The sequence below is a fragment of the Capricornis sumatraensis genome, chromosome 2, assembly GCF_032405125.1.
Source record: "Capricornis sumatraensis isolate serow.1 chromosome 2, serow.2, whole genome shotgun sequence".
NCBI classification, from domain to species: domain Eukaryota; kingdom Metazoa; phylum Chordata; class Mammalia; order Artiodactyla; family Bovidae; genus Capricornis; species Capricornis sumatraensis.
Window position 1 is genome coordinate 93,014,072 of NC_091070.1, and position 24,934 is coordinate 93,039,005.

Consider the following 24,934-nt stretch of genomic DNA (forward strand, 5'->3'; position numbering starts at 1 on the left):
AATACAAAGAACAGCTTAGCTCACAGAAAGAGCTCTTTGAAGATAATATTTCTAAACAAGCCCATCACAGAGGCAAGGCTTTTTTGCTTTGTTTATTTTCAGAGGTAAGACAGAAAAAGTAAGCACGGCAAAAGATTTGTATGCATTTTTCTCTTTTCCTTAAAAAAGGAATATCATATTTCAGGAACTTTTCTTGGGAAACAAAATAGCAGCCCCATTCATAACTACTTGCTCAACTGCAATTTGCAAACTCCCTTTCCATTTCTTGCCAAGATTCCCTCTCCGTTTCCTGACCTTCATAACAGCTCCAGCTGAATTTCCTTCCTCAGTCCCCAAAGAGAATCTACCATCTTAAATTTTGCACAGTTGTCCTAAAAAACTAAAGAACTGAAGTTTATAAACTAGACTTATTTTCAAGTATATTCAAATGTATTTTGCAGAGATTAATATGAACTCTACTCAGCAGTATTCTTTTGGCAAAGCAACTCCTTTAAACAGTGAGATGTTCTGGCATCAGAGAGAATCTTTCAAAGCCTGTGCATGTCTGCACAACCCCATGCCAGCAAAATTCACATAGCAAAGAAGCTATCAAGTTAGCTTTTAGGGCTTACCTAAAAAGAAAAGCTAAAAATCCATATAATATTATTTAATATGGTAGAGGATTGTACAGCTTAGTTTAAGATGGCTCACAATTCCCAAAAATCAAAGCATAAATCCCCTTGGTACCATAATCATTTAGACCAAGTCATCATCTAAGTCCCAACTCGGTTTCTGACAGTAACAAAATCTATCCTCCCCCTCCAAAGTACCCTTTCTGGGGTCAGTTTCAAAAGGCTATGTACATACCCTGGAGAAGGCAGCGTCTAAGGGGGCCCCCAGTGATCTTCACCTTCTTGAATTCATCCCTTTGTGTAATCCTTCCCCCCACTGAACACAAGATGGATTTAGTAACTTGATTCTAATGAATAAAATACAGCAAACTTCAGGCCGTCATTTCGGAGAACGGGTTACAAGACTGGTTTCCACTGTACGTGCCCTTTCTGGCTCATTCACTCTGATGGAAGCTAGTGCCAGGCTGTGAGCTGCCCTAGGGAGGGCCCGGAGGGCAAGGGAAGCCTCTGGCCAAAGCACAGGAGGACTAGGTGAATGCCGTCGAAACACCCCATGTGCTTGGAAGAAGGTCTGCCCTGCTAGAATCCTAAGAGGACCACAGGGACCCAGAGCCAGGGGACCCAGGAAGCTCTGCAGATTCCTGACTCCCAAAAGTTGTGAGATAAGGCCGTTCCTGGCAGTCCAGTGATAAAAAGTCGGTGCTTGCACTACAAGGGGCACAGTTTCCATCCCCTGGTGAGGGAAACGACATCCCACATGCTCCCAGATGCAGCCACACACACACAAAATGCAGGTAACTATTTGCTGTTCTAAGTCACTGGGTTTGAGAGTAATCTGTTACACAGTCATGGATAGCTAATGCATATGCCAGACATCCTCTGCCTCCTGACACAAGTTAGGGTTAGCTCTCCAAGACATCATCTAAATCCTTTAGCCTGTACAGAAACATAGCTCCTGGAGTGAAGAGCCACTTCATAAAGGAATCATCTCTCTTTTTTGAGATATGCTCTGAAAATATGTCTTTCATTTTCCCTTCACTGCCATTAATATTAGTCATTTAAACTTAAGTCTCAAAATACTAATTAACTTCTTAAACTTTTAAGTTTAACTTCTTAAACTTAAGAAGTCTATATGTACAGACTTCAGAATTTTATAAACTATGAGCAAAGATTTCAGCCACACGCAATCATTTTAATACACAAGCTACTCTTCCTCTCTTCATTCATTCATTGAAAAATACCCTCTACCCTTTTCTGGATATCTTCTAGTTTACTGTGGTGGCATTAAATTAACTAGAATTGCTAGCCTTTTAACTCAGTAGGAGCTTCCCAGGTGGTGCTAATGGGAAAGGACTTGTCTGTCAATGCAGGAGGTCTAAGAGACTTGGGTTCGATCCCTGTTTTGGGAAGATCCCCTGGACGAGGGCACAGCCACCCACTCCAGTATTCTTGCCTGGGGAATCCCATGGACAGAGAAGCCTGGTGGGCTACAGTCCATGGGGGTCACACAGAGTCAGACACAACTGAGCAACTTGGCACACAGGCACACATAATTCAGCAGGTCACATATAGGGCAGGAAGAATTTGTACCATCTGATTGTAATAGAGAATTTTCCACTGAGACAAATACCAACTTTAACCTCCAGGTTGGCAGTCTAGCCAATCATCCATAATCCTGTCTACCATGAATCTAATTCATACCTTACTTGTTACCTCTAGAACTAAAACATACAGGAAATAGAATACAATCAACCCTCATCAGTAACAAAAATTCAGTGCTTGGCACTAAGTAGTTCATTCAAATATGGAGGAGACACAATGTCACTGAGAGCTAGTAACTGGGTTATCTGATTCAGATGGGGATGTCAGAGAAGGATTTCCTGAAAAAAGTGAGCTGCCACAGTGACTCGGTCAGGAAAGAACCAGCCTGCAATGCAGGAGACCCAGGTTCAATCCCTGAGTTGGGAAGATCCCCTGGAGAAAGAAATGGCAACCCATTCCAGTAGTCTTGCCTGGGAAATCCCATGTACAGAGGAGCCTGGCGGGCCACAGTCCATGGTGTCGCAAGAATCGGACATGACTTAGCAACTAAACCAACCACCACCACCATCTGAAGACTGAGCAGAGTCTCACTCGATAAAGAAGAGGAAACAGGATCAACACAGTGCAAACACCCTGTGGAGGACAGAACGCTGACATGAAAGGGGGTGAATGCATCTGGAAGATACAGCAACAGGGATGGGCTCTCGGTGAAACAGGAGATGCCTAAGGACTGGACTACGCAGAGCCTATGAGTCCCCAGAGGAGTTTGGTTGTCATCCTCAGAGTATTAAGAAACCACTAGAAGGGTTTAAACTAATCAGAATTTTGAAAAGATTCATCTGATAAAGGACTGAAGCAACCAAAGGAGTGGGGAAACCAATCAGAGACCACCACAGTAATCTAGCAAGTGATGCTGGAAGCCTGCAGTGGACTGATGGTGGAATAGAGACATGAATACATGAGGGGGATTTAGGAAGATGGGGGCTACATATGGGGAGATACCTATGCACACACAAAGAGAGATGAACACACCAAACGTAAATGAAGGACCGAATTTTAAACCTGTGAGTAAAAGCTTTAACCTCACAGCAGTGACCTTTTTTGAGGAAGTGTTATTAGCTTGTTTGAGCTCCCATCTCCCAAAGTGACCCTATTCTGCCTGTTGGTACACAATGGATGCTCAAAAAAAAAAAATCTGAAAAATGAATAGTGTTTAGACATCTCATGTGTGTTTGGAGGACCTTCTATGTGCATTTTACCTGCTAAATACCATTTAATTGTATTTCACAGTTTTCTAAGGACCTCTCCAAGCCAGGCAGAGCAAGGGAACTTTTCTTTAACAAGAGCTTTAATGCGATATAATTTACATACGTTTGACTCTTTCAGTTGACTAAAAACAATCCAGTGGTTTTTAGTACACTCACAGCATTGTGCAACCATCGCCACAATCAATGTTAGAAGATTTTAGTCCTGGCCAAAAAGAAACTCACACCGTGAGCATCACTCCCCAGACCCCTCCACCCTGCCAGCCCTAGGCAACCACAAGCCTACTTTCTGTCTCTATGGATGTGCCTATTCTAGACATTTCATACAAGCGGAATCATAGCAATGTATGGGGCCCTTTGTGTCGAGCTTCTTTCATTCAGCATAGTCTTGAGGTCCACCCATGCTGTAAATATGTAGCAATACTTCATTCTTTGTTTTTTAAGACTACTGTTTCAGGTTCACAGAAAAACTGAGGGGAAGGTACTGAGATTTCCCACATATCCCCTGCCCCTAGACACACCCCAGCCCTCTCACAGTATCATCATCCCCCACCTGCATGGAACATTCACTTTAATTGATGAACCTATATTGACAATCAGGCTTCCCTGATAGCTCAGTTGGTAAAGAATCCACCTGTAAAGCAGGAGACCCCGTTTCAATTCCTGGGTTGGGAAGATCCCCTGGAGAAGGGATAGGCTACCCACTCCAGTATTCTGGGGCTTTCCTGGCGGCTCAGCTGGTAAAGAATCTGCCCGCAATGTGGGAGACCTGGGCTCAGTCTCTGGGTTGGGAAGATCCCCTGGAGAAGGGAAAGGCTACCCACTCCAGTACTCTGGCCTGGAGAATTTCATGGACTGTATATCCATGGGGTCGCAAAGAGTTGGACACGACTGAGTGACTTTCACTGTCATATTGGAGTCACCCAAGTTCATATCCACAAAATAACCTATACTGACAACCACCCAAAGTTCACAGTAACAATAAAGTTCACTCTTGTTTCTATACATTCTATGGCTTTGGACAAATACATCACGACACTTATCTACCATTGTGGTATCTCACAGAGTATTCCTACTGTCCTAAAACGTCCTCTCTGCTCCCATACTCATCTTCCTGATATTTCTACTGTCTCCACAGTTCTGCCTTCTCCAGAATATCTTATACATGGAGTCATATAGTATGTAGATTTTTTAGATAAGCACTTTTCACATCATAATATGCATGTAAAGTTCCTCTGAGACTTTTCATGGCTTGACTGTTTATTTCTTTTCAGTGCTGAATAATATTCTGTTGTTTGGATGTACCAAGGTTCATTTATCCATTCACCAACTGAAGGACATCATGGTTGCTTCCAAGTTGTGGCTATTAAGGAAAAAGCTTCTATACACATCCTTGTGTAGCGTTCTGTGTGAACAGAGCCTTCATTCCACTGGCTAAACAGAAGGAACACGATTGCTGGATGCTATGGTAAGAATTTATTTTATTTTATTGGGCTCCAAAATCACTGCAGATGGTAACTGCAGCCATGAAATTAAAAGACGCTTACTCCTTGGAAGAAAAGCTATGACAAACCTAGATAGCATACTAAAAAGCAGAGGCATCACTTTGCCAACAAAGGTTTGTATAGTCAAAGCCAGACATACATTTCCAGGAGTCATGTGTGGATGTGAGAGTTGGACCATAAAGAAGGCTGAGAGCCAAAGAATTGATGCTTTTGAACTGTGGTGTTGGAGAAGACTCTTGAGAGTCCCTTGGACAGCAAGGAGATCAAACGAGTCATCCTAAAGGAAATCAGTCCTGAATATTCATTGGAAGGACTGACGCTGAAGCTCTAATACTTTGGCCACCTGACACAAAGAGCGGATTCATTGGGAAAGATCCTGATGCTGGGAAAGAGTGAGGGCAGGAGGAGAAGGGGACAACAGAGGATGAGATGGTTTCTATGGCATCACCAACTCAACGGACATGAGTTTGAGCAAACTCCAGGAGATGGTGAAGGACAGGGAAGCCTGGCGTGCTGCACTCCATGGGGTCACAGAGAGTTGGACATGACTTAGCAACTGAGCAACAACAAATGGTGAGAATGTTTAGTTTTGCAAGAAACTGTCTTCCAAAGTGGCTGCACTGTTTTGCGTTTCCACAAACAAGAGTTCTTGGTGTTCCACATCTTTGACAGCATTTGGTGTTGTCGGTGTTCAGATCCTGGGCATTCTGGTAGGTGTGTAGGGGTGTTCTGTTGTTTTATTTTCCATTTCCCTGATGACATCTGATGTGGAGCACCTTTTCCTAGGTGTATTTACCATCTTTGTATCTTCTCTAGTGAGGTGTCATCTAATGTCTTTCGCCCTTTATTAATCAGGTTGTTTTCTGATTGTTGGGCTTGAAGAGTTCTTTATGTATCTTTGATAACATTCCTTTATCAGGTATGTCTTTCGAAAATACTTTCTCCCAGTCTGTGACTTGTCTTCTCATTCTATTTACATTGTCTGTTGTTGAGCAGAAACTTTTAAATTTAATGAATTTAAAATTAAATCCATTTTTACCAGCTTACCAATGCTTTCTTTCATGGATCATGACATTGGTGCTGTGTCTTAAAAGCCTTTGCCATACTCAAGTTCATCTAGGTTTTCTCCTTTATCATCCTCTCAGAGTTTTACAGTTTTGCATTTTACACACACATCTGATCCATTTGTGGAGAAGGCAATGGCACCCCACTCCAGTACTCTTGCCTGGAAACTCCCATGGATGGAGGAGCCTGGTAGGCTGCAGTCCATGGGGTCGCAAAGAGTCAGACACAACTGAGTGACTTCACTTTCACTTTTCACCTTCATGCGGTGGAGAAGGAAATGGCAACCCACTCTAGTACTCTTGCCTGGAGAATCCCAGGGATAGCGGAACCTGGTGGGCTGCCGCCTATGGGGTCGCACAGAGTCGGACACGACTGAAGCGACTTAGCACCAGCAGCAGCTGCTGATCCATCTGAGCCCACTTCTGTGAAGCACGCAAGGTCTGTGTCTAGACACACCGCCTGTATGTGGATGTCCAGTTGTCCCAGCACCATGTGTGGAAAAGACCATCTTTGCTCCACTGTACTGCTTTGCTCCTTTGTCAAAGTTCACGTGACTGTATCTACAAGGGTATATGTCTGTGCTCTCGGTCCTATCCCACTGATCTATTTGCCCATTTTTTTCACCAGTGCCACACTGTCTTGATTACTGCAGCTGTACATTAAGTTTGAAGTCAGGTAGCATCATTCCTCCAACTTTGTTCTCCTTCAATATTGTGTTGGCTATTTTTAGATCTTTTGCTTCTCCCTGTAAACTTTAGAACCTGGTTGTTGATATCCACAAAATAACTTTCAGGGATTTTGAGTAGGACTGCATTGTATCTATAGATCAAGTTGGGAAGAACTGCCTTGACAATATTGAGTCTTCCTCTCCATGAATATGGACTATCAGTTTATTCAGTTCTTTGATTTCATTCATCAGACTTTTGTGCTTTTCCTCATATAGATCTTGTATATAGTTTGCTAAATTTATACCTAAACACAAAGCTATGACCAACCTAGACATCATATTAAAAAGAAGAGACATTACTTTGCTGACAAAGGGTCTGTCTAGTCAAAGCTATGTTTTTTCCAGTAGTCATGCATGGACATGAGAGTTGGACCATAAAGAAAGCTGAGCACCAAAGAACTGATGCTTTTGAACTGTGGTGTTGGAGAAGACTCTTGAGAGTCCCTTGGACTACATGGAGACCCAACCAGTCCATCCTAAAAAGAAATCAGTCCTAAATATTCATTAGAAGAACTGATGCTGAAGCTTAAACTCCAATATTTTGGCCACGTGATGAGAAGAACTGACTCACTGGAAAAGACCCTGATGCTGGGAAAGACTGAAGGCATGAGAAGGGGATGACAGAGGATGAGATGGCTGGATGGCATCACCGACTCGATGGACATGGGTTTGAGCAAGCTCTGGAAGCTGGTGATGGATGGACAGGAAAGCCTGGGATGCTGCAGTCCATGGGGTCACAAAGAGTCAGACACGACTGAGCGACTGAACTGATACCTAAACATTTCATTTTGAGGGATGCTAAGGTAAATGGTGTTTAGTTGTTCATTGCTGGTACATAGGAAAGCTGCTGACTTATATGTTAACCTTGTATGCTGCAAGTCTTCTCTAATTGCTTATTAGTTCCAGGATTCTTTTATTATTCTTTCAGGTTTTCTATACTGTCAATCTTGTCATCTGCAAACAAAGATAGTTTTATCTTCCTTTTCAAACTCAACAGCTTTTATTTCCTTTATTTCTTTTATTGCATTAGCTAAAATTTCCACTATAAAGTTGAAATGGCGTGGCTAGAGGGAATATCTTTGCCTTGCCCCTAATCTTAGTAGGAAAGTTGTAAGCTTCTCATCAAGAAGTCTGATGTTAGCTGTAGGGCTTTTTGTTAATAGTCTTTCTCAAGTTGAGGATGTTTCCCTATATTCCAACTTTCCTAAGAGTTTTTATCATAAATAGGTGCTGGATTTTGTCAAAATGCTTTTTCTGCATCTATTGATATAATTACATGATTTTTCTTATCTAGACTGTTGATGTGATGGAGCACATTTAATTTGACTTTCAAATGCTGAGCCAGCCTTGCAAACCTCAGATAAACCCCACTTGGTTGTGATTCATATAGTTCTTTTTATACATTGTTAAATCTGATTTGCTCATATTTATTTTATAGCTGAAGAATGCTTCATTCTACAGATGCCTGTCTATTCATTCATCACTAGATTGACATTTGAGTTGTTTCTGCTTTCTGCTCTAATGAATAACAGCATTTCAGTGAATATCTGTGTGAAGGTTTTTATGTGGACATGGGTTTTCCATTTTCTTGGGGATATACCTAGTGGTGGAATTGCTGAACCAAATGGTAACTCTGTATTTAATTTTTTGAGGAGCTGCCAGACTATTTTACAAAGTAGCTCCACCATTTTACAATTCAACAAATGGATGAGGGTTCCAATCTCTCTACATCCTTGCAAACAATTCTTTTTGATTATGGCTATCCTAGCATGAAATGGTATCTCACTGTGGCTTTAAATTGCATTTCCCATGAGATGGCTGGATGGCATCACTGACTCGATGGATGTGAGTCTGAGTGAACTCCGGGAGTTGGTGATGGACAGGGAGGCCTGGCATACTGCGATTCATGGGGTCGCAAAGAGTTGGACAAGACTGAGTGACTGAACTGAACTGAAAGACTGATGTTAAGCATCTTGTCTTGTTCTTATGGTTCATTGTGTATCTTATTTGGGAAAAAATGTCTATTCAGAAACTTGGCCCATTTTTAAACTAGGCTATTTACTTTTTATGTTGAGTTATGAGTTCTTTATATATTCTGAATATGTCACTATTAAGTATATGATTTGCAAATATTTTCTCCCATTCCATGGGTAGTCTTTGTAGTTTCTTGGTGGTATCCCTTTGAATCAAGGAAGGTTTAATTTTCATGATGTCTAACTCATCCTTTTTTTTGGTGGGGGGGGCGGGGCTTGTGCTTTTGGTGTTGTCTCAAAAACCACTCTCTGAAAAACTCAAGGTTGCAAAAATTTACTTCTGTTTTCTTCTAAGAGATTTATAGTTGTGGTCTACACATTTTAATTATCATAACAAATCATTTTAAGATAATTTTTGTATGGTGTGAGGTAGGGATCTAAATTCATTTTTATGCCTGTGTACATCCAGCTGTCTCAGGATCATTTGTTGAAAGACTGCTTTTTTTCCCCCTGATGAATTGTCTTGATCAAATGGTTATTAGGTTGAACTAGGCTTGCATTCCTGTGATAAATCCCACTTGGTGGTACATAAGCCTTTTCATATGTTGCTTAACTCAGTTTGAGTTTGTTGAGAATTTTTGTATTTGTATTCATAAGGATATTGGTCTATAGTTTTCTTGAGGTATCTTTGTCTGGTTTTCGTATCAGAGTAATACTGGTCTCAACAAAAAGAGTTAGGAAGTGTTTCTTCCTCTTACATTTTTTTAAGAGTAGGAAGTTTTTTGAGTACTAACTCAATTTTTTTTTACTTGTTTTACATTTATTTAGTTTTCAAAATTTCTTTTTGAGTCAGTTTTAGTAGTTTGTATCTTTCTAGAAGACCATACATTCCATCTAGGTTAACCAACCCATTGGCATTTATAACATTCTGTCAACATCCTTTTTATTTCTTCTATAAGCCTGGCAGTGATATCCCCTCTGAATGAAGCAACTTTACAATGGTCTGAGATTAACAATCACAGAATCCTGAAATTACTAAAACTAAAATTGAAGATATATCTATTGGACTCTAACAATTCTGAATTTAAAAAAATTTTGAGTTACAGGACATATAAGCTAAATATCCTACCAGTTCTCACCTCTGGAAAGAAAAAATAGAGGCAAAAATACAGAACCCAACACATTTCTAGTTAAAATACACCAAAGTCAGTTCAACTGAAATAAACAAGAAACAGTTCCTGGCTAAATTTTCACATTCTAAGTACACCATTCAATAGAAATTCAATATCCTAAAGCAACTACACTCACAGGAACACACACATGTAGACACTTTAATAAATCCAATAAGATAAATTCCTAATGCATTAACAGTGTAAGAGAATCAGGCAGTAAACTCTCTCAAATAAATAACTTTTTGAACAGAGACTAACTCACTCCATTTATGTTTTGAGTTTAGGGCCAGATTTCTGTACACTATGCTTTCTGAAATCACAGCACACATATTACTAGCCAAATAATTTTCACATACTCCATAACCAAAAACCAACTTCCCAGAAAGTCGTAAGAAGTGTTCAGATATTAATAAAAGATTCATGAATACATATTACATCTAAATCTCTACTTGCAAGATAAATTTAGGAAAACCATCTTAAAGGAAAAACTGTATTTTACCATCTATTCTTTCAATGAAACTGTTCCTAAGGAAGCTTTCTTCAAAGAACTTGGGCTGATTGTCATGCTGACTTTTTGAAATTAAAATTTAAGTACACAATTTTGAAAACACTAAAGAAGATGACAAGCTTCCAAGCTATCTTGATACCACTTTGATACATTCAGGAGAAAACTATGCTTGTTATAACCATACACCTGAGTGGCACTTCAAAGAACACTTACAATCTTCTTAGTTGATTTTTAGGGGGGGAAAACCCCATTAAGTAAGTAGGGCAGGTAGTGGTAACATCTTTATCATCTTGTTAGAGAGGAGATAAAACTGAACTTCCCACAGGGTCGACCTGTCCAAGGTCACAGAGTTCAGAAATGATGAAGCTGAGACCAGAAAATCCAGTCTACTGACTTCCAGTCAGACACCTTTTCCTTTTGTGTGACACTGCTCCCCACGTCTAGACGCCTGGAGGCAAAAACTTAGAACTCAAAGTGTGTATCAGGAGGAAGTTTCCACTAACTCTCCTGAAGCTTTTTCACTGAAAGTATGCTTATTTTGAATGTCTGTGAATCCCTATCCTTATCTAACTATAGCCACAATTTGGCTAAAAGCATGTTTTTAATAATCTTAGACATACAGTGAGTCTTCAGTGACTTGCAACCTGTCAACTTCCAGACGTGTTAAATAACCTTTAAAACTTAGCCTTTAGAGCTTAGAGCTAAGAGGCACTGTGAAAACATTAAACAATCCTGGAAAACCCCCTTTTAAGCAATTTTGAGGCCAAATTCGTGTGCGTGTCACTGGATGTTCTTCTACAAAGCACTGATTAAAATCCTCATTCTTTGAGCTCTGTAGGTAGCTATTTATAAGTGATCAGAGAGAATTAGCTCCAATGACCATTAACTCCATGTTTATTTTCTACAGAGGTAAGAGAGCTGGAACATATCTGTCCACGGAGCAATACTGTTGCTTAAACACAGTGCAAAGCATTAAGTCAGAATCTACCTCAAGGCATATGGGCATTGCAGTAAGCACCCAGCAAAGGACAAAGTTCTGATTCCCCTGATACAGAGGCCTAAGTGTAAATACTTTCTTTATCTTCACTTTCCCCTTGGAGAAGCCAACATTTCCTTGTAATCTAAAAAGTCAGTGCGATTTTCAGAGACAACATACCTTCAGTGATCACACACCCAAGAGTTAAAAAGGAGACTGCTGTCATAAACCTGCTCTCTACCTTAGTGAGCAATGGACTTCAGTCCAACATGCTGTGGGCATGTAGGAATATATAATTACACAGTAATTAATAATAATAGTGATCATTATAATCACTGGGGTAGGGTTGGGAAAAAGATCTGAGGACACTCTGAGGAAAAGGAAGTTGGTTTAAGTCTCTGCAGCTCCCCCAACATCCTTGCCAGAGAGGTGAGAAATTGTGAAATAATCTGTAATTTTCCAAGAGATTTCCTGGGAGGCTCTGAGGAAGAAAAAGGAACAGCTGCCTCCCTAGTGCCTTGATATTGGCTGTAGGAGCAACTTTTTCTCAGTTCTTCCACTGACAGCACACAGGTTGATTCTTCCCCCATTCATTACCTTAGTACTAACAAGGCTGCAAATGAGTTAGTAAAAATATAGTATCCAAAGCTCATCTCTCAGAGAAGGGGCACGAATAGACTAAGTCTGACTCTTACCTTTTGGCTTCCTCCAGGTGACACAAATATTCGTAAGCGATATTCTGCCGCCTCCTCTCATCCATCTCCTCTGCAGAGAGTCTTTCATCATCTACAATAGCTGGAAGGAGAGGATAACATCACATCACTTGGAAGAACAGTGTTCAAATCATGAGATGACCAACTAGAAAACAATTTACATGCAGCTCAACACTGAACACTGAGATGGGAGTATTGAAACATCAACCACAGAAAAAGAATCGGATTTTACAACGTTATATTATTTCTAGCAAAAACTGCAATACTGAAGTATCCATTCAGCTGCTCAGTCATGTCTGACTCATTGCTACCCCATGGACTGCAGCACGCCAGGCTTCCCTGTCCATCACCAGCTCCTGGAGCCTACTCAAACTCATGTGCATGGAGTCGGTGATGCCATCCAACCGTCTCATCCTCTGTCACCCCTTCTCCTCCCACCCTCTGAAGTGTACGTGAACATTACACAACAGAAAGAGAACAGTGATCAGACCTCATGGATGTGGCGCCACAGGATTTAGACAGCCTCAAACCAACCAGAGGATGGTCTACCAGCAGTAACGGTCCTCAACAAGCTTGGAGAATTGGTCCAGCGGCTCAGAGAATCAGATTGTCCTGGAAATTCTGGGGTGGAACAAAGAATCTGCAAGGACTTGTGTTTTCCCACTCCTAGAGGGGACTGAGCCATCTCATTCAACCCTAATCCTATTTTACAGATGATAAAGTCACTAAAATTCCTCCCTTGCTTATCTCTTGGCCTTTATGACGCTTTCACAGTCAACAAGGTATCCAAAAGAAGAATGCAATGGAGACAGCCAGGGAGCAGTCTTCAGGCCCACACCCTTTATTCCAACACAAGCCTAGTTTATAAACTGCCACACGCCAGCCCTGCTTTTCTGTAGAGGACTCAGCCTCCCCGCTTCCTGACTGCACTTCCTCTGCTTGCGGCCTCAGCACCACCCGGCAGCCACCAACAGTCACATCAGCCAAGTCTTGGCTGCCTATTTACGGGACAACACTCCTGTCTCATAAAAAGAACACCTTCCCCCTCTTCGGTCCTGAGTGTCCATTCTGATGGCTGTACAATGAATTTGGTTTCTCGTTGGTGAGATTTCTCATCTAATGAAGACGGTGTGTGTAAGCAGCACAAGGGGCAGGACCGCCAGTGTCTGCTCTTGTTCCCCAGTCGCCAGCTCCAATCAGCTGTTTATTAAACGGGACCCCTGGGCTCCCCTTGTGGTTTAGACGGTAAAGAATCCGTCTACGATGCGGGAGACCTGGGTTCGATCCCTGGGTTGAGAAGATTATCTGGAGAATGGAAAGGCTCCCCACTCCAGTATTCTGGCCTGGAGAATTCCCTGGACTGTATACTCCATGGAGTGGCAAAGAGTTGGACACGACTGAGCGACTTTCACTTCACTTCACTCCCAAGCAGAAGAGAGGATATGAAGGTCACTCATCCATTCCCCAAGAAAGGCCAAGCACACACCCGACTAATGAGGCACCTGAAACATCAATCTGGCAGGCACAAGGAATTAGGAACAAGATTTGAACTCTTCTTGGGCAAGTACAATGCTCAACACTTAAGATCTAAAGTGAAGTGAAGTCGCTCAGTCGTGTCTGACTCTTTGCGACCCCATGGACTGTAGCCTACCAGGCTCCTCCCTCCATGGGATTCTCCAGGCAAGAGTACTGGAGTGGGTTGCCATTTCCTTCTCCAGGAGATCTTCCCAATGCAGGGATCGAACCCAGGTCTCCCGCATTGCGGGCAAATGTTTCACCATCTGAGCCACCAGGGAAGACTCTAAGATCTAAAAATAATAACCAAATCCTCAAAGGCTTCAAAAGAAAGGGGAGATTGTGTTTTCATCAATATGTGGATATAGATATATATAAACATATGTAATATACATATATAAAATATATACATACACACACTTATATATATAAAAGACAGAATACCATAAGCATGGGAATATGTACTCGATGCTTACTTATTGCACACTTAATTTCCTTCAAGGCTTAGGCAGAATTTAGTATGCAGTGTCTCATTTAAGTCTCAGGACTCTCTCTGAGGCAGGTATGTACTCTACCGCACTTTACCTTTGAGCAAACAGCCTGAGAAGCCATTTGCCCAAATGAGGAGCAGAGACATTAGAGCTGGAAATATTAGTCGGGGGGGGGGGGCGGGGGGAGCAAGTAGAGAACTTCAGGAAATGTCTTTGTTTACGGGTGAGGAAGAAAAGGAAACAGTAGAAGAGGCAACTAAAGAGCCTCTTGATGAGGATAAAAGAATAGAGTGAAAAACCTGGCTTAAAACTCGACATTCCCCAAACTAAGAGCCTGGCATCCAGTCCCAGCACTTCATGGCAAATAGAAAAGGCAAAAGTGGGAGCAGGGACAGGTTTTATTTTCTTGGGCTCCAAAATCACTGGTGACGGCGACTGCAGGCATGAAATTAAAAGACGCTTGCTCCTTGGAATGAAAGCTATACAGAGAGTCAAAGCTATGGTTTTTCCAGTAGTCAGGTACAAATGTGAGAGTTAGACCATAAAGAAGGCTGAGCACCCCAAAATTGATGCTTTTGAATTGTAGTGCTGGAGAACTCTTGGGAGTCCCTTGAACAGCAAGGAGATCAAATCAGTCCATCCTAAAGGCAATCAATCCTGAATATTCACTGGAAGGACTGATGCTGAAGCTAAAGCTCCAATACTTTGGCCACCTGATGTGAAGAGATGACTCACTGGAAAAGACCCTGATGCTGGGAAGGATTGAAGGCAAAAGGAGAAGAGCACAGCAGAGGATGAGATGGTTGGATGGCATCACCAACTCGATGGACATGAATCTGAACAAACTCCAGGAGACAGTGAAGGACAGGGGAGCCTGGCACCCTGCAGTCCATGGGGTTGCAAAGAGTCAGACATGACTTAGCAACTGAACAACAACGTCCCTCCCCCGCCCATTCTCCTCTCTGTTACCAGAAGCTCCTTTCTAACACACAGTCCTACTGATGTTATTGCTTGTCTTCAAACCTTCGATGGATCTTCATTTCCTACAGAACAAAGCTCTGGAAGAGAACATGTTTCCTCTCCTCCCCTACATGAACGACCACTTTCCAGCGAACCTTCACGAAGTGGGCTAAGTATATTCTTTTCATCCTGGCTGATGGAATCCTACCCATCTTTAAGGTTAAACTCCAGCACCACTTCCTTCCCAAAGTCTCCCCTGATCGATTCTATTCACAATGTCCTCTCTTTTGGTACCAAAACTGAACAGGACCCTGAGGGGCCCTCCTGGGGACAAATCCTTTACATGTCCTTCGTTTCTCGTTTGCGGGGAAAGGGTTTCAGCCTCCTAGAGCTTCCTTCCCTGAGTACCAAAGGACAGATTCCAACAGTCACTAATCAGGGAATGGAGGAGAAGCAGAAAAAAAAGGAGCAATCAAGAATCAATAATGCATCTATGGGGCAGGATCCTGGTTTCTCTTCAAGGAATATGCTTAACAATATATTTGAGTTCTTCTGCAGAGCTAAGGCCCTCACTCAAGAGAAGGATGATAACTTCAGGCAGAGAACAAGATTCCCAAAGCACCGCCCTAGTAGCTCATCAACAACCAATCAGAAGAAAGCCACATACTCCTCAGCCCTCCCCCCAAATTCTGCCCATAAAAACTGCTCCCTGAAAACCATGAGAGAAAGTCAGGGCTCTGAGCATGAGCCACCCATTCTCTGCGCGTGGCCCTTTCCCTGCTCCAAGCCCTCAGGTTTGGGTTTGTCCGGCCTCGCTGTGTGCCTTCCTGGGCACATGAACCTGCGTTCTGCGCCGGTGCCTCCTCCACGGCTTTAACAGCAAATCCTACGAGACAGGCGTGTGTCCTCAAGGTGTCAGCACACCTCCCCGCGGAGGCTGCACACCCCATGAAAGTACTGAGGAACAAATCATCTTCTTTTCAGGAAATTAATAAACAGGCTTTAAAATATCTACCTGGGGTACTCTTATTTGCCCATTTACGTTGAATAAAGGATGCGGTCACTGATGAAGGAAATATGGCACCGTTCTGTAGACTCCACTCGACTAATATTCAATTCACAGATTCTATGAGCCAACCAAGAGTCAGATCACCGGACACGGGGCAGTGAACAAAGCAAAAACTGCATGTCCTCACGGCACATTTTACACATTCCTCCCTTCCCTCCTAACCTGGCCCACTGGACCACATCCCTGGCCACTCCTCTTCCAACCACACACTTCAACGTCACCTTCCTTCCTTCATGATCTGTTGTGCCAAAGTGAACGCCAAGGTTACAAGTGTGAGAATGTCTTAATTCCAACAAAAGCAGATCTCTCTGGGCCACAGAGGTTGCCCGCAAATATTTCTGCATTACTCAACGTTTACTAAATAGCAACTTCTGATAAGAGACACAGGCCTGGATACTAAACCTGCCATTTAAAGAGCCTTCATGGAGCTGATAAAATACACTTAAACATGACACTACTACCTATAAAGCACTTTTCCATATTATTGTGTGGTTTTCATCATCTCCCTGAACGATAGGCTTTATCTCTTTCTTACAATTGAGAACAGGGTCAAGCCAGGGGAAGGGACTGCCATGGTTACTGCTGGGTCAGTGGTGGAGCCAGGGCTGCAGCTGAGGGCCCTCAGTACCCTTGCCCTGCTCTCTGCCCAGCACCACGCTGCTGCTGCTGAAGTTGAAAGAGCCTTGTCACTGTCAAGCCCAAGGGAAGAACACTAAAGTGGCTTCAAAACTGCTTTTAAATTGATTAACTGAGACTTCCTCTAAAGTTCATCTTTACTTGCTGCCTTGAACACTAAGAAACACAGGATATCATGAAAAACTACTTCCTGAAGTATTAGCAACTCACAAAACACTTCCTGTAATGTTAGCCAACATTGGGTAAAAGATAGTAAAGCAAGCACATTCTATGGAAATCACAGTTCAGTTCAGTTCAGTCACTCAGTCGTGTTCAACTCTTTGCAACCCCATGACCGCAGCACGCCAGGCCTCCCTGTCCACCACCAACTCCCAGAGTTTACCCAAATTCATGTCCACTGAGTTGGTGATGCCATCTAACCATCTCATCCTCTGTCGTCCCCTTCTCCTCCTGCCCTCAATCTTTCCCAGCATCAGGGTCTTTTCCAATGAGTCAGCTCTTCACATCAGGTGGCCAAAGTGGGAGTTTCAGCTTCAATATCAGTCCTTTCAATGAACACCCAGGACTGATCTCCTTTAGGATGGACTGGTTGGATCTCCTTGCAGTCCAAGGGACTCTCAAGAGTCTTCTCCAACACCACAGTTCAAAAGCATCAATTCTGCTGAGCTCAGCTTTCTTTATAGGCCAACTCTCACATCCATACATGACCACTGGAAAAACCATAGCCTTGACTAGATGGACCTTTGTTGATCAAGTAAAGTCTCTGCTTTTTAATATGCTGTCTAGGTTGGTCATAACCTTCCTTCCAAGGAGTAAGCATCTTTTAATTTCATGGCTGCAATCACCATCTGCAGTGATTTTGGAGGCCCCCAAAATAAAGGCAGCCACTGTTTCCATTGTTTCCCCATCTATTTGCCATGAAGTGACGGGACCGCATGCCATTATCTTCGTTTTCTGAATGTCGAGCTTTAAGCCAACTTTTTCACTCTCCTCTTTCATTTTCATCAAGAGGCTCTTTAGATCTTCTTTGCTTTCTGCCATAAGGATTGTGTCATCTGCGTATCTGAGGTTATTGATATTTCTCCCAGAAATCTCGATTCCAGCTTGTGCTTCATCAAGCCCAGTGTTTCTCATGATGTACTCTGCATATAAGTTAAATAAGCAGGGTGACAATATACAGCCTTCATGTACTCCTTTTCCAATTTGGAAACAGTCTGTTGTTCCACGTCCAGTTCTAACTGTTGCTTCCTGACCTGCATACAGGTTTCTCAAGAAGCAGGTCAGGTGGTCTGGTATTCCCATCTCTTTCAGAATTTTCCACAGTTGATAGTGATCCACACAGTCAAAGGCTTTGGCATAGTCAATAAAGCAGAAATAGATGTTTTTCTGGAACTTTCTTGCTTTTCGATGATCCAGCGGATGTTGGCAATTTGATCTCTGGTTCCTCTGCCTTTTCTAAACATTATAGGGTTTATTCAGAGGTTTAAGGAGCAGGATGAGTTGGTAGAAAAGCTTTTGAAGTAGAACTATGAAGTCAGAAACAGAAGGAACCCTAAAGAGTTTATTTTTCAAAGAACACCCACAAAATCCACTGTGAAAATAGACCAAGACCGTCTTGACTCATGAAGGAACTGGCACGGTCACATGTTCACTTCAGCTACTCTACCTGCCCCTTCACACGGGAGACCAAGGCCACCACCTCCTTTGCGTTAAAATGTATTCATTTGTTCAACAAATACGAGAGGGGTTGCTCTGTGCCAGTCTGTTCTAGGGGACAGCACACGAAGTCCCTCATGCGGTTTTTATTAAACAACTGAAAGTGAAAATGTTAGTGCTCAGTCGTGTCCAACTCTTTTTTGACTCCATGGACTGTAGGCCACCAGGCTCCCCAGTCCATGGAATTCTCCAGGCAAGAATAATACTGGAGTGGGTAGCCATTCCCTTCTCCAGGGGATCTTCCCAACCCAGGGATCAAACCCGGGTCTCCTGCATTGCAGGCAGATTCTTTCCCGACTGCTGGCATAACTACAGGATGCTTAGAGAAGTGGGGATATACTGGAGGGAGCATTAGCAAGAGTCACAAAACCGGGGATGGGGACCTCCGCTTTACAAAATGGTATTATCTAAGGAAAAACAGAGAATATGATATGAATCATCAGTTCATAGGAACATGCCACAATTTAGTGTTTGATGGACACACTGTTATTCTGCATGACTCAATATTTTTGTAAGGAACTCTCACTATCCTCAGGTATACCATTCAATTCAAATGTGTACTGAACCATCTGGTAAGAGTTAAGACTGCCCTCACCTGGGTGATACACCCAAAGCCTTGACATGGGAGATTCACCTAAATGGGTGAATCCTCACTCTCAGAACTTAGAGAATGGCTACCAGAAATGTGTACCCCACGGAAGAGAACTGATTCTGAAACCCTAAAACTGGGAAAAGGGGTGGGATACCAAAAATGAGAGAACCCCAGGTCTGAGATTTCTAGTAAGCTGATACTCAGTAAACTGACCCGTGATATATTCTGGCTTCCTACCAGCTTCCTGAAGCATTTCACAGCTACTTAATCTGAAGTTTTAAAGGATCACATGATCAAACTTCCCTAAACTGAAGTTTCTTTTGAAAAACAGGCAAACCTGGGGTTGAACTCGTTAGCAACCTGAAATATATTCCCAGGCACTCTAAAGAATTTGAAACAACAATAGAGACTGCCATCCTACCTGTTACAGACATTGAGAGTTTCACCAAGCCATGAAAATTATGAGACCCTGAGTGCACAGGCTCACAGTTCATCCATCTCCACATCTCTACCAAGTGCCAGGTAAATAGCAGGTGCTCAGTAAAGTCTGCTGATTGGTGTGCACTCAGCTTTGAGCTAACCCACTCCAGTATTCTTGCCTGGAGAAACCCATGGACAGAGCAGCCTGGCAGGCTACAGTCCACAGGGTCGCAGAGAGGTGGACACAACCGAAGCGACTCAGCACACACGTATGCAGTTTTGTGCTTGACAGACAGAGAAGCTATATCCTTTACAAGCTCAGTCCTACTAAGTCCAAGCCCTGATGTCAATACAGCCGTACTGTTCGGATCCCAAGGGAGGGGGAACAAATCTGAAGCCTACCCTGGAACTTCTCATGCATCAGCCATTGCTAAGGACTCTCCAGAGTTATAAATCCGCACACAACTTCAGAGGATATTCAAGGTACACGTGGCAGTAAGGGGCTGTGGCCACCTCCCAGAAAGCCCTAAATCTTCAAGTTCAGCATTACAAGGAGAATATCCTAGTGGAAAGAAGGGTAACCAACAAACTACAGTTTCCTTACAAGTGGTGGGGTCTCTGATGAGCTACCCATGTGCGTTTTCCAGTAAGGTTTGTTGTGGAGTCGCTGAGTCATGTTTGACTCTCATTGTGACCCCATGGACTATAGCCCACCACGCTCCTCTGTTCATGGGATTCTCCAGGCAAGAATACTGGAGTGGGCTGCCATTTCCTTCTCCAGGGGATCTTCCCAACCCAGGGACTGAACCCAAGTCTCCTGCATTGGCACTGATCCACTAAGGAAGCCCTCTAGTGAGGTTACTGAGGCTCAGAAGAGTTAGATAGCTTTTTCATCATAATTTCTTAGAAAAATGAGAAACATTTCAGGCTTTGTGAAACATTTATCCCTTTCTGCAAACACAGTTTAAGTATATATAGCTTTAAGATCAACATATGAAAAAGAGTTATTTGATCCCACTTTGATGCAAAAGGTGCCAAACTTTTCCCAAGAATGTGATCATACTTGAGCACCTAAGAGGCCAATCTGTTTCTAACAAGCCCAAGATCTCAAACCCCAGGACAACTTTTCAGAACAGGACCTTACTTCTACATCTCGCACATGGGAAGAAAATTAATTTTGGTCCACTGTGCAAATTTGACCAAGAATGTCTTTTTTCTATTTTAAATAACGTGGAAACTCAAAGCAGACCATGAAGATGTTAAGATCCATACACAGAGGTGGCCAACCTGAAGTCTGGGAGGCGGTGTGGGAGCAGGTCTGTCTGGAACTTTGCTCAATTTGGGAAAAAAATTAAAAGCAATGATTGTTAGATTTGGTATTTTGTAGTAAATTATAATTGCAGAAAACCATCTGGGGACAAAACCACCTCTTTAGCGACCAAATAGGCACAGGGAAAGTTCCATTTGCTCTCTACCTGCTCCTACACAGATTTCAGTAAGGAAGAATGGAGTATCAAGTTTCCAAAGCCAACATAAGACTTTTTAACCCTGACTGTTAAAATTACAGAAGGAATTATAAAAATCTTTAGCCTAGATGAGCTTCTAGTATTTTTAAAGGAGAGAAAAGGAATTCAACTTATCTCACTTGGATATGAATTTTTTATTCTTAAGATGGTCAGTGCAAAACCACTCCAATTTACAACTAGTCCTAAAATGATTCTCCCTGCTTTGCATAGGAAATGAACATTTTAAGGACACAGATATTTACTTACGCGTCGATATTTCATGGGAATGATATTTTACAACTGTTAAACAGACTTAGCAGGTTATGTAATGATGGCTCCTGGGCTGTTCTCAAGGAGAAGTCAGTCCCTGGGAACCTTCTGTCCTTGTCCTCTCAAACTATTCCAAATGACCTAGAATATCAGAGAATATGGCCACAAAGCTAAGAGTCTTAGAAGACAATAGAATAGGGAAGCTTGGCCTCATTTCTCCTTGACTACTAGCAGAAAAGAAAAAATAAATCACAAACAGTTCAAAGGTAAGTGCAGGAAAACAAAACAGCTTCTTGGTTGAGTTTTTTCTGTTTCAGGTGCACATGGTATATTTCTCTCATTCATGTGAGCGCTTCGTGATACATGCATGAAAGTAGCAGACGGAAGGGATTAACACGTAACGATCACTTACCACACGCCAGATACTTTACATATATTTTCACTTATCCCCCTTTAAGACAGGAATTTGAATCTCCACTTTTCTTATGGGAAAGAAATGCAGAGAGGTTGGGTCATTCAGGCTTAGGTAATTCTAACATCACAAGGACAGTTCAGTGGCAGAGCTGGGATCTGAAACAACCCTGACTCCAGAGTTCTGGAATCTCTGGATTCCAGTTCTACTCCTCCTAAGTGCCACCGCCTCCCTGTATGTAAATGTTTGATGACTGGCCCAGGGGCCATTGGACTGTTCTGAGGGTGCTATTAATGGTTATTACTGATATCTCATTAATCAGCAGATAGATTTACATGACTTTTATTTTATGCAGAGTACATCATGCAAAATGCTGGGCTAGAAGACTCACAAGCTGGAATCATGATTGCCGGGAGCAACATCAGCAACTTCAAATATGCAGATGATACCACTCTAATGGCAGAAAGCTAAGGGGAACTAAAGAGCCTCTTGATGAGGGTGAGAGAGGAGAATGAAAAAGCCAGTTTAAGACTAAACATTAAAAAAATGAAGATCAAGGCATCTTGTCCCATCATTTAATGGCAAATAGATGGGGGAAAAGTGGAAACAGTGATAGATTTTATTTTCTTGGTCTCCAAAATCACTGCGGATGGTGACTGAAGCCACAAAAGTAAAAGACACTTGCTCCTTGGAAGGAAAGCTATGACAAACCTAGACAGTGTATTAAAAAGAAACAACACTTTGTTGGAAAAGGTCCATATAGTCAAAGCTATGGTTTTTCCAGCAGTCATGTACGGATGTGAGAGTTGGACCAGAAAGAAGGCTGAGCACCAAAGAATTGATGCTTAAGAATTGTGGTGTTGGAGAAGACTCTTCAGAGTCCCTTGGACAGCAAGGAGATCAAACCAGTCAATCTTAAAGGAAATCAACCCTGAATATCCATTAGAAGGACTGATGCTAAATCTGAAGCTCCAATACCTTTGGCTACCTGATGTGAAGAGCCAACTAATTGGAAAAGATCCTGATTCTGGGAAAGACTGAGGGCAAGAGGAGAAGGGGGTGGCAGAGAATGAGATCATTGGATGGCATCACTGATTCAATGGACTTGAGTTTGAGCAAACTGAGGGAGCTAGTGAAGGACAGGGAGGCCTGGGGTGCTGCAGTTCATGGGATTGCAAAGAGTCAGACACAACTTAGGGACTGGACAACAAAAAAACCCAATTTTCCCTGCTGGAAACCATATAAATTAATGCTATTATCTTGAGAAAGTACAGATAGTAAAATTACAGGCTTATTTCTCAGAGATGCAGAAACCTCAAATGTAGTCCAGCAAAGGAAAAAATATTAAGATAGTATTTGGTATTGCCAAGTTAGACTACATTAGGAATGCAAGAGTTATAACAAGACCAAAATGAAAACCAACAAAAAACTAAATGACACCACTATGTCACGTCATAAGCGAAATGATATGGTCAATAAATGCTGAGAACACATTTGAGAAAATTTACCATGTTTTCTCTGAGGCATCCATCTCCATTTTACTCCTCGTTCCTCACAAAAGGTTAATTTCTATCTAACTTGTCAATCATGCCTGATTTTTATGAGATTTTGAAAGCTTTTTTATTTTATTGACGTATAGCCAATTTACAGGGCTTCCCTGGTGGCGCAGCAGTAAAGAATCTGCCTGCCCATGCAGGAGACACAGGTTGGGTCCCTGGGTTGGGAAGATCCCCTGGAGCAGAAAATGGAATCCACTCCAGTATTTTTGCCTGGAAAATTCCATGCACAGAGGAGCAGATGGTGGGCTACAGTAGTCTGTATGACTTAGTGACTAAACAGTAACAAGAAGGTAACTTACAATATCATGTTAGTTTCAGGTGTTATAGCACAGTGATTCACTTATACAGATATAAATTCTCTTTTATATTCTTTCACCTTATCAGTTCAGTTACTCAGTAGTGTCCGACTCTTCGCGACCCCATGGACCACAGCACGCCAGGCCTCCCTGTCCATCACCAACTCCTGGAGTTTACCCAAACCCATCTCCATTGAGTTGGTGATGCCATCCAACCATCTCATCCTCTGTCATCCCCGTCTCCTCCTATCTTCAATCTTTCCCAGCATCAGGTTCTTTTCAAATGAGTCAGCTCTTTCCCCTTATAGGTTATTATAAAATACTGACTATAATTCCCTGTTTTATCCAGTAGCAATGGTTATATGTTACTCCCAGCCTCTTAATTTATCCCTCCTCAAAGACACTTAATTGTTTAAAAGGGGTGTGGCTGAGAGGGAAGAGCAGTGCTCTAGGCGCCTGTAACACTGTCGTACTCCGTGTCCTCATATGTAAAATGGGAATAATGCCACTTAACCCCATGAAGCTGTTGTATTAGTGTTTTTTGGAAACATTTTATCATCATGCATATTTCAAACTATTTAATGGCTAAATTATTGGGTAATCAATTACTAAGTGAGTCTGTTGTTGTTGTTCAGTTGCTAAGTCGTGTCTGACTCTTTGCGACCCCATGGACTGCAGCATGCCAGGCTCCTCTGTCCTTCACTCTCTTCTGGAGATTGTTCAAATTCATGTCCACTGAGCTGGTGATGCTATATCAGATATAAAACTTATAAACATAAGTATAGTAAAGATAACGGATAATCAGATACTTTTTCGAAGGATAATTGCTGCTGCTGCTGCTGCTGCTGCTAAGTCACTTCAGTCATGTCCGACTCTGTGCAACCCCATAGATGGCAGCCCACCAGGCTTCTCCATCCCTGGGATTCTCCAGGCAAGAACACTGGAGTGGGTTGCCATTTCCTTCTCCAATGCATGAAAGTGAAAAGTGAAAGTGAAGTCGCTCAGTCGTGTCCGACTCTTAACGACCCCATGGACTGCAGCCCACCAGGCTCCTCCGTCCATGGGATTTTCCAGGCAAGAGTACTGGAGTGGGGTGCGTTGCCTTCTCCAAGGATAATTGATTATATTCAATTTTCCCCTCAGTCTCCCATGTAACTTGTAAAATGAATGTATTTGAAGCTATATAAATTTTTAAAAGCACAATTTTAATTTCACACACGTATATACATACTGTATACATATATACATGTGTGTATATACTGCTATAATAATTATATAACATTTTGTTGTTATATAAACTATAATAGGGAAAAAAATCCTAAAAGGAAATATCAAAATGCTAAAGCATTTGTTTCCAAAAGGAGAGCTCTTCCTTCACTTTTTGATTCTTACATTTTCCAAATACTCTACCCCACTGATGTGTATTACTTTACTTA

At 42.3% G+C, this 24,934-nt stretch overlaps 1 protein-coding gene across 2 annotated transcripts in view; it reads right to left on the reverse strand.

Moving 5' to 3' along the window:
- IQGAP2 (IQ motif containing GTPase activating protein 2) overlaps positions 1-24,934 on the reverse strand; it is a 307,112-nt gene that overhangs the window by 246,744 nt on the left and 35,434 nt on the right. For both annotated transcript variants that reach the window (XM_068966679.1, XM_068966681.1), the window contains exon 2: positions 12,040-12,139. In XM_068966679.1, coding sequence (XP_068822780.1) covers positions 12,040-12,139 — 100 coding nt within the window. The remainder of the gene's footprint in view (positions 1-12,039; positions 12,140-24,934) is intronic.